This window comes from Etheostoma spectabile, chromosome 16, assembly GCF_008692095.1.
Source record: "Etheostoma spectabile isolate EspeVRDwgs_2016 chromosome 16, UIUC_Espe_1.0, whole genome shotgun sequence".
Taxonomy (NCBI): domain Eukaryota; kingdom Metazoa; phylum Chordata; class Actinopteri; order Perciformes; family Percidae; genus Etheostoma; species Etheostoma spectabile.
This window is the reverse complement of record NC_045748.1, coordinates 14,493,833-14,504,183: the sequence shown is the minus strand read 5'-3', so window position 1 is coordinate 14,504,183 and position 10,351 is coordinate 14,493,833. Positions and strand designations below refer to the sequence as shown.

At 39.2% G+C, this 10,351-nt stretch overlaps 2 protein-coding genes across 2 annotated transcripts in view; one reads left to right on the top strand and one right to left on the bottom strand.

Moving 5' to 3' along the window:
* lrrc8aa (leucine rich repeat containing 8 VRAC subunit Aa) overlaps positions 1-6,087 on the bottom strand; it is an 11,214-nt gene extending 5,127 nt beyond the window's left edge. Inside the window, exon 1 of the mRNA XM_032539729.1 lies at positions 5,924-6,087. The gene's annotated coding sequence lies outside the window, so the exon portion shown is untranslated. The remainder of the gene's footprint in view (positions 1-5,923) is intronic.
* Positions 6,088-8,084: 1,997 nt separating this feature from the next.
* Positions 8,085-10,342, top strand: dnlz (DNL-type zinc finger). The gene is made up of 3 exons (XM_032539735.1): positions 8,085-8,524; positions 8,682-8,821; positions 10,005-10,342. Exons 1-3 carry the CDS (start codon positions 8,162-8,164, stop codon positions 10,156-10,158), a joined length of 657 nt encoding a protein of 218 aa, XP_032395626.1. The 5' UTR covers positions 8,085-8,161; the 3' UTR covers positions 10,159-10,342.
* Positions 10,343-10,351: the final 9 nt, after the last annotated feature.

Here is a 10,351-nt window from a genome sequence, read left to right as displayed (position 1 = left end):
ACAACAAAAATATGGTGTTTTTTGAAAACGAAACCATGTAAACCAATTCTGGTACAACCTCAAAATACAATCATGAACCTGACAATGTGCATAATATGGGCGCTTTAAATTGTAACTGTGTCTTCTTTTAGGATAATTTTTATAAATGTAATCTTTAGAAGCTCAGTGTTGAATCACACAAACATTTCAAAAAATATAAACACAAATGACTATTCCTAATTTCTTCACTTTTAAAGCACACAGCATAAAATTATCAGAATGAGTGGAGGGGATACGGAATAACCCAGCAACATGGAAACACTGAGATTGGGCTGCAGACCACGTGAGAAAGAAACCCCAAAACAAAAAGACTCTCCCAGGCGTCCATTTACACTTGAGTACTGTCAAACCACAAATAGACTACTTCCTCACAGTAAATGTGTGAGAAATGCAAGAAATACAGCAATCTAAGCCAGGGTTTTTTCCACATTCATGTTTTTTTAAAGTGTTAACCCTAGACTAATCTGTTTTCTTAGAGAATATCCAAATGCCATGCTCTTATCACTTCTGCTTCCTCTTATAACACAAAGCTGGGAGGAGTTGATACAAAAAAAACACTTTCTGAAACTGTATCTCCCTGTCTGGTCAACTCACCCCTTATTTACAGGAAAAGAATGAAAGAGAATGGCAAATCAACTGGTCACAAAAAAAAAAGCCTCGTTTCATCCAGTTCAAACCAGAATGGCAGTACAGTCACTGTGGGCCTCCTCTGTTAGGTTGCTGCATACGGAGACTGTATCGGAGACACAGTGACTCCGACAGCTGCCAAAACACCTCTAATTGTGATCATTCACGTGGTATTAAAAACTACAACAGGCAATCTTTGACACCAGTGCAATTTCTAATCCACTGCATGGCAAACAATTAATAATTACACATTTAAAACCAGAACAGTACATTAAATATGTTTAGGCTACAAATAAAAAAATAAAAATCTGCTTGCTCTCACTGCTTCCTGTTGCCAAACATAGATAGCAGAGACACTTAAAGCAGTAGGACACGTTCCCTGATTCAAACTAGGCTGTCACTGATTGGGCAAAGTAAACTGTAGCAAAGATTTGTGTAGCATGTCTTGAAATAAACGTTTAGCATGTCTTGAAATCAAGAGCTTCGTCCTAGCATACAGTTTGAGTAAACGCACACACAGTCACTGATATATTTTTTAAGTTTAAAAGAACATCCCAGAATATCAGGCACAGGACAATAAATAGTCTGCAAGCAGCTTATCTTGTCTATGCATCGCACCGCCCGTCTTTCTCAAAGCACTCCTCCAGGATTTCAACCAAGGACTTCTGCTTTGTGGAAATAAAAATAAATAGAAAGGGGCAAGACTGTATTATACAGTGACTCTGCCCTTGGCTTCCTGTTTGTAGCCATACCCCGGTACATTTTTTTCCTGAAATTGGTCCCTGAACAGAGCTTCTTTTGTGTAGCCAGTTTTTGTCGATGAGGCCCCTGACACATGGGCTGACAGAGGTGAACAGGTGAACTTGGCCGCTGTGAGCACCAATACTTTACAAAGCAAACTAGAATTTCCCTCAAGGACGCTAGTGTCTTTCAACTTAAGCCGCAGTCAAACAGAAAAATTGAGAAAGAATCCTTTTCTTCATAAAGATGTCTCTTTGCAGTTTACTGTCGCTCCTTCTGAAAACAAGATTAAGTAAATCTGAGACCACCAACTAATTTAGAACAAAACACCAGTGCCTTTGACTTTGATTTCCAGCAGTCAACTGCTTTCTCATCCACAGCTGCTATGTTTTACACATGTACGCGATTAATAAACCAACTAAGCTACATTGTTTTAACTGGACCTGAATGTTACAGTGTCCACTGTATGCAGAGTACGCAACATGCCAAAGTATGGTACAAAGTGTTCACTTTGGGGTCAAGAATTAGGACTTTGGGTTTGCTCTGTCAATAAAAAATGTTCTTCAAATTAAATGTATTCTTATTAATATTATTATTATTATTATTACTCTTTGTGCCCGGTCCCTGATGTGAAAACCCCCTTACTGCATTATATGTTGAATTGTCTCATGCCTCCTGAATTTTGTGTTTTCCTTCACATAAATAAAAATGTTCCACTATCAATTAGTAGACAGAAAATGTCAGAATGCAGGAAATTAAGTGTTTGATGCTCAACATTTTTATTTCTGAGGAGGTCGGACAACACTTCGTACAAACTACTTCTTTTCAGCCATAACACTTTGTCTTTTTGTGTGTGTGTGTGTGTGTGCGTGTGCGTGTAGGATGTACACCGCCCCTCGCACTTTCAATGCTGGGATAGGCTCCAGCCCCCTGCAACCCTTACAGAATATAGCCTAATGTGTTTAGAACATAGCTGGATGGATGGAAAGATACATAAATGCCCGCATTACCCTCGCTAATTGTTGGCTTGAACTTTTATTATGTTCCATTAGATTGATATGCACTTTTTGTGTTTGGTATATCTCTCAATATTCTCCCTGCAACAAAGGTCCATTCAAGGGCTAAAATACACCCAAATGATCTTACGTCCTAGCAACAGAGAACCAAACACATTTGCAGACTTTTTCTGCGTCCTAATGGTGCACACACCCTATGATAAAGCATGGAGGTAATCTAAAGGGGATGGCACACTTGGGGATTCTTTCACCAGTTCTTAGTTATTGAAATCCTTATATCCAGATCCCAGTGCTGTGTCCACGGAATGCAGTGCATGTTTGAGCACATACTGGACTGGATGTAAGGGAAAAAAGTCAACCAAGTCCTGGACTCGTTTAAGAACAGGATCACAAGAGTCTCTGAATATCTCTCATTGACAGTCTGGTCATTCAATGTTTGGTCGATTAATACAGAATTAATCAGCAACTATTTTGATCAGACATTTAAGTCATTTTTCAAGCAGAAACCTTTCCTTTTCATTTCCCTACAGCTGCCAAAACACCTCTATCATAAACATTCATGTGGTGTTTGAAACAACAGGCACTCTTTGACACCAATGCAATTTCCATTCCACTATACTGCAACAGATTTATGACACATTGAAAACAAGAAACATTTGATATGTTTAGGCTAAAATAAAACTAAAATCTGCTCACTTCACTGCTTCCTGTTGCCAAACACAGATAGCAGAGATACTAAAAGGAGTAGGCATGTTCCCTAATTCAAACTGGGCTATAGATAATGGCCTGTCACTGAGGTAAGTAACAGTAAACTGTTGTAGCAAATTAATAATACCACTCTGACAATGAGGAACAAAACAAAAATCTCTTACAGTATTGTCAAACTTGTAATCGGGATTGGGCAAGAATGAGAACCGATTCCAACTTAGAGGATTTGGTTTCAAATCTAATCATCGCTTCCCAATTTAATATGTGCAAGTTTTGGTTTCTGAAACGGCCAGGGGCTTGTTGTGCTGCAGCCATGGAACACAGTACGTAGCGCTCTAGTCTGGCTTTGTTTTACATTGACAAAGCCCTGTAAAACTGCAAACCACCACTGAATAAAAAAAAAACATTCCTCTTATTTGTGAAACCAGGCATGTGACAGATATGACCCGTTTCAACGCCACTCTTCAAAGAATCGGAATCAAAAGAAAGAATTGGAATCAGAATTGTTAAAATCCAAACGATACCCAACTCTACTTGTAATGCATGGTGCACAAGACAAAGGTGGGTTTGCACACTTATGGGAAATTGTTCTCTCACGTTATACCTTGGCTTGGTCCTCCCCCTCTGGTCAGGGTCTTGTCTTTCAGTCGGTGTTTTGCATGCCTTTGTTCTTAAGACAAAGGGCTTACCAGCCAGAGGTGAGAACCGTCTAACAACATCCAGGTGGGAGATGCCTTAAGGCCGTTTTATGGTTGTGCGGAGGCTCCACGCAGAGCTTTAGCCGTAGCCTATGTAAGTGGCCTGGTGTTTATACTTGTGCGCTGGTATGTGTTGAGCCTGCATGTGTGTGTGGGGAGTGGGTGATAGAGCGAGGGAGAAGTGAGAGAGTGAAGATTAGCTTTGGGGCGAGTCCTCACTCTAGAGTCACAGTGAGAGAAGTGTCTTCCCTGTTCTTTCTGACCAAGGTGAGACATCTGTAGCAGGAAAAGTTAACCCTCTCCTTGATTTCATGTTTACGGAGAAGGAGGACCAGGAAATATTTTGGGAGAAATGCAACGCTACCAAGCCATTGCCGAGAGACGTGTAGTTACATTATTATTATTATTTTTTTTTTTTTTGAGAGGTGCACGTCAGGCTACGGCATAGGGTCCAGGATAGACGCAGAGGGGTCTGTGGCGGTACGCCGTCAATTCAAAACGCAACCATAAAACGGCCTTTAGCATATATATATATATATATATATATATTTTTAAAAAAGTTTAAACCCAATAACATCTGTTTAGTCAAATGCATTTCCATTACAACATGGCCAATGACTATTTCCATCACAGTTGTAACAGAGATTTGTGTAGCATCTCTTGAAATAAACACTTTTTAAGAGCTTCACCCTAGCATCCAGTTTCAGTAAACACACAGTGTGACAGTCACTGATATCTTTAGTTTAAAGAACATCCCAAACATTCAAGTCATTTTTCAACCAAAATTTACAAACATTTCCTAATTCCAGCTTCTACAATGAGAGGGTGTTTTTCTCTGTTTTATATCATTGATCGTACATTGAATATTGAATATGTTTTGACCGTTAGCTTGGCAAAACAAGACATGTGGAGATGCCACATTGGGTTTAAAGAAATCGTTATTGGCATTTTGACTATATTATGACATTTTGTAGTATAATGAAAAATTATGGCAGGACGTTAGTGTCAGTGGATTTGAGGTTCATGTATGGAGTATGTCAGTGAAAGAGAGCAGTGAGGAAGGAGGGGAGATTGTGGAGGGCTATGTAGATGATGGGGAGAACTTTGAACTGGATTCTTTATTTGAATCGGGGGATGTGATCTGAAATAAATTCAGGATCACGTTATTGGCAATCACAGACCCACATATCCTTCCAAAGCAGGACATATTTCCTGTTCCTCAGAAAACAAAAGCTGTGAAAATTGAATTCCCACAGCTTCTGATCCCAACCCATCTGCCCAAACCTGGCAATGGTAGAGACTTGACATGAGCAGCAGCAGATAGGACACTGTTTTCAGTCTTGACCAGGTCTAACTGGTTCTGGCTCACAAAATGCTACTTTCCTTTTCATGACGTCACTGGTGATGTCATATTCACACACATGCTCGCAATACACATCTAAGATAAGGGCCATTGAAAATCACTTTTAAAAAGCACATGTTTATGATTTATTTAACTAATGGGACTTGTTATTTAGCTAAAGACTGCATTAATGCTGTAATTACACGCACATTAAACAAATATCACACCAATCATTTAAGCTCCTACATGCATATTACAGAGACCTTAGCTATATCACTGAAATATTCGTATCATTATGAAAACCCAACAATATTCAGAAAGGAAATATACAGTTAAAACAACAACGCGTTGCGTTTTATTGAGTTTTCTTTCCAAATTCGTCGTTTTAATCTATTTTTTACTTACCTAGCTAGTCCTTTAACGGTAATATTGTTTGTGTCACATACCGTTAACGTTACCAGAATAACGTTACTGGCCTTCAACAGTGGACGAAACGTTACTGATATGTTGGAGGATATTATGTTTCATGTCTTATTAAATAAACTGTTGTCTAGTCTATCCCAGAAAGCAAGCATTCAGTAGGTGGGCTTCACCCTCTTAACACATCCATGGCTTCACTACACAGTCAAAGTAGCGACGGGAAACGATGTCTCATACCAGTGCCCAGTTAGCCCGCTGCGGCAGTTAAACCACTCTGAAACACAACGCTATTTCAGCTAGTTTAAACACGTTAGAAATCAAAAATGGCCCACCTGTTTTATTAAAGATGGTGTCTCTCGCCTCCACCGCACACGGGTGACACATTTCTCAAACGTTTCTCAGCAGCTGTGGCTGGTCGGACACCGGGCCGGAGCCCCGAACGACAGTGACGGAGAAGAAAACCACACACTGAGCCGAAAGGATCTCTCGGCTCGCGCTCCCTCTCAGACAACGTCTGCCGTACGAGACTGGCGGAAGTACAATGCTGCCTTCAAAATAAAAGCACGATGAAAGTGTCGTATTTAAAAAATCTCTGGTCATTTTAAGAAATCTAACTTGGACATCTATTGAATTGTTTAATTGTTATGAGTAAACAAAATTGTTCACGGATGTCAAATTAGTACTTCACTCTAAAATCTCTCTATTAGTGCTTTTATAGGACCTGAGCATGTGTGTGTATTTCAGGCCTGTGTGTGGTGTGTAATAACACCAGAGTGTAAATTGTAATTTCCCCGTAAGGGATCAATAAAGAGTCTAAATAACAACGTTTTTGATATTTGTTAACGTTAATAATAACTGTTAATCAAATTGAATTTTCTATATTGGCATGCACAGTATTTCCAAAGCAGGCTTGCAAGGTTTACAGTGTTTTAAAACCAGAAACAGTACACCTCTTTAATATTTTGAATCTGTGGAACATATGTTATCTCACTGTGCAAACCAATTTAAAGTGTCTGATATTACTGCTCTAGACTAGATTATAATCTGTAATAACTAGTTTGCTAGACAAAATCCCCACAAGGCATGGAATAAAGTGAAATATAGCCAAACTTTAACTAAAAGAACAAAAAAATTCAAAATGTTAATATTCTCATAACCAGCAAACTTCTGAATGTGGCATTTCTAAAAGTCTTTCGTCAACCTTTCAGGAAGGACTATTCTTATTAAATAATAGTTTTCTTAAAGTTAGGTCTTACAAATACAAATGAATGCTTCCTTTAAAGATGAATTCAACGCAGAATCCAGAATATCATATACAAATTCGCACGTGGTGTGATATTAAACAGCATTTGAATCATGTGTATCAAGTGTAATGTATACCCCACCTCTTGTCACTTGTCTCATCTTTTCTTGTTTAACGAAAATATATTCATTCTGTCCTTAACATGTTAGTCTCATGCTGACATGCTTTTTTGTTCAGGTAGTGAGGATACATTTTCGATCAGTAACACAGACACACAATACAGCACACAACACACCTGCACATGGACTCAGAGGTACTGTGTCAGCACTGGGAGGCTTCCAGTTTCAGACTGACTGCACTTCCCTCTAAACAAGCTCAGCCCACCCCTTTGACCAAGATTAGCAGCACACCCCTCAGTCACAGCTCACTAAATTTGTCATTTGACACTGATTTGTGCCATTCAATTCAGCTGTGCACTCCTGCAGCAGTCTTGGCCTTAGCCAGTTAGGACAATGGTGAAAGTTGTTTTGTTATAAATGTATGTTCTCCTTTTGTCTATAAAGTATTGACAGACAACAAGGTGACTGTCTCTACACAACTCAGAACAATTAAAGTATTAATATACTACAGCATACAGTCCCAGACATTGTTTTTTTACCTCATTTGAACATAATTTCAATGTTGTCTTCTTAGCTGATATTGATACAGGATTAGCTGTACTGTCTCATCTTCTTGCATTTGTATCATCTACAAAAGATGTCCATCAACTATGTGGTTGACCTGGAATTTATTCTACCAATGATATTGGCATTCACTGTTCTCAATGTTCCATCACCAAGGACTATTGATAAGAGAGACCGCATTATGATGTCCATTACCAAAGTAGCCTATTGGACACATAATAACACACAGAGCAATATATTTGTAGATGGCCAAACTAAATTGACAAGAATACAGTGATGACTTTTATTTATTTTATGAATGTGCATGGCAAATGCCCAGTTTCTGGTTCAGCTCCAAGTCGCATACAATGGAAATACTAATTTAAACTTACAGTAGGCTACTTGAGTAAATGTCCTTAGTTACTTTTCACAACTAAACAACCTATAGGTAAATATATTCACAGAATGACATAAACTTGAAAAAGACTTAACTACTGTTATTAGTTTTATCCAAACAATTTGCACTAACACCCTCTCGCTCTTAATTTGTTGTAAGAACAATTTGTCAATAAAGTTTATTTTGAAAAGCACGAGATTTGACGTCATCGGTCCGCGACACACACCATGTTGATGAAATCGTTAGTAACGTATACATCTACGCGTGTATGTCCTTCAAAACCTCACCTGTCGTGTTGGTTTTACAGACGTGTTTTGATATTTTACCTCCGGCCGATTCTTTGAGGACGATGTTGGCGGTTAACCGGTTGTTTCGCTGTTCTCGCGGTCGTTCAGCGCCGTCTGGACTCTGCGTTGTGCTCCACTGCCGTCGTCCAGGACCACCGACGACCACAGCCAGGTCGGGGCTTCTCTCCTCACAGGACCAGCGTGGTTGTCATACTTTGTTACCTGCAGACAGACGTGAAGCTCATCTTAGCGGTTATAGGGAGTTCTCAACCTGCCAGAGTATCAGAAGTGACGCTATTGGACAGATCCAGTCAAAACATTATCGACTCGTTTACACATGCAAGGTGCCAATGCCAGTGTTTTTCGTCTTCTGCTGTTCATTTAATAAAATTATTTCATCTTGAAATTCCAAAACGGTGTGTTGGTCACGGTCTATTTTCCTTTGTTGTGAGATGTGTCTGAGTCAAATACCTGACACGCAGGCTGTATCATTTTTTGCAGGTTTGCTCTACCAGGTCCACACAGAAAATATCCAAGCTGGCTTATCACAAAGGTGTTGTGATTGTGACATGTCCAGGGTGTAAGAATCACCATATCATCGCTGATAACCTCAACTGGTTTTCGGACCTGGAAGGGAAGAGGTTGGTGATGCTTTGGACTTATGAAAGTTGATTGATTCATAACAGCATCCAAAACATAACATTTCAAAATAATTTGGTTGGGCATGTTCCTTTTTTATGCTAACTCATGGAATTTAATGGCTCCAACCATCTAGCACAGATGTTTTTGAAGTGGGATGCAGACCTCCTGGTGGGGTGGATGGGTGGGGGGCTGTTACATGCGTTGATACATTAGTTATCAAAAGAACGAAGATCACATAGACTAGCCTAAATGTGTGTGATATGGCTATCTTGGCTCAAATGTTGAGTGTCAGTGGGATCAAATAACATAATCATGACCTAGTAGGCATCCAGGAGTTGTGCGCACTAAGCAAGTAAACTAGGGGTGGTTAAGAGGGCCCCCTTTTTCAAGCATGTCTGAGCTAGACTAATCAAGCAGTATTTTGGTGATATCAGTATTTGAGCGATGACCCTGGTGTATCAACTATTTTGATAAGCATCCAATAAACTTGGTGGTTACCAATAATGTACTGAGAGCGACCCTAGATAAATAAATGTCAATGCACTCTGGTGGACAAATTCTATTATAGCGAGTGTTTGTAAATGACCTCAAACCTATTGGAATTTCTACTTTACAATGTATTGTTAGGTGTTATTGGCTTACATAAATAGCCAGTGTTTTTTTTTTTATTAAAGATTATTTTACGGGGTTTTCCCTTTATTATAATGACAGTGGATAGGCATTAAAGGTGGAGAGAGATGGGCATTGACACACAGGAAAGGGCAGCAGGTCGGATTCGAACCCGGACCGCTGCAGGACTCAGCCAACGTGGGATGAATGCTGTTACTGGGTGAGCTAGAGGCCGCCCCGTATATAGCCAGTGTTTAACATAGCAGCAGTATTTCTTTTAAAAGAATATTCAAGTTGAGTCAGATGAGAAGTAAAGTGGAACATGTTCTTTATTGGGAGGTATAAGGTGAGACAGATCCCCAGTTTTGGTTTGGGCAAAGGATACACGTTTCCAGGAAAATGAAAATCACAAAATACTGTTTAGGTGGACAGACAATGCCTGTGCAACATGTTTTAGGAGAAAAACACTTTTCAGAATGCACTAAAGAAAATTGGCATCTAAGGATTTACCAATTAACTGTGTGCACAGTATAATTCTGAATGACTCATGTGCTGTGTTGCTTTACTCTTTAGAAATATTGAGGAAATCCTTGCTGCCAAAGGAGAGACTGTAAAGAGGATTGAAGGAAGTTCCGCTTTGGAGATTGTGGTGGATGAATCTATCAAAGAAAAGTCACAACATGGTGAAGACACAGAGAAATCAGACAATGAGCCAGAAAAACAGTAATGCTGTGTTCATACTGTATATGTATTTTGTAAGATGTTTATATTGAAATCCATAATAAAAACAAATATTTATATATAAATAAATGTCTTTATGAATTCTAAGCAAGGAAAAAGGGAACTGATCAAGATAGCTTTTAATATCAGGAATAGAATAGATGGAACTATAAATCCAGCTAACTGATAAATAAATAAAT

Excerpts from the sequence above, each read along its gene's own strand:
- dnlz (XM_032539735.1), top strand. The coding sequence starts at position 8,162 with ATGTCCTTCAAAACCTCACCTGTCGTGTTGGTTTTACAGACGTGTTTT. Across the intron at positions 8,525-8,681 it reads GACTCGTTTACACATGCAAG|GTTTGCTCTACCAGGTCCAC; the intron begins GTGCCAATGCCA and ends CATTTTTTGCAG. Across the intron at positions 8,822-10,004 it reads TCGGACCTGGAAGGGAAGAG|AAATATTGAGGAAATCCTTG; the intron begins GTTGGTGATGCT and ends TTTACTCTTTAG.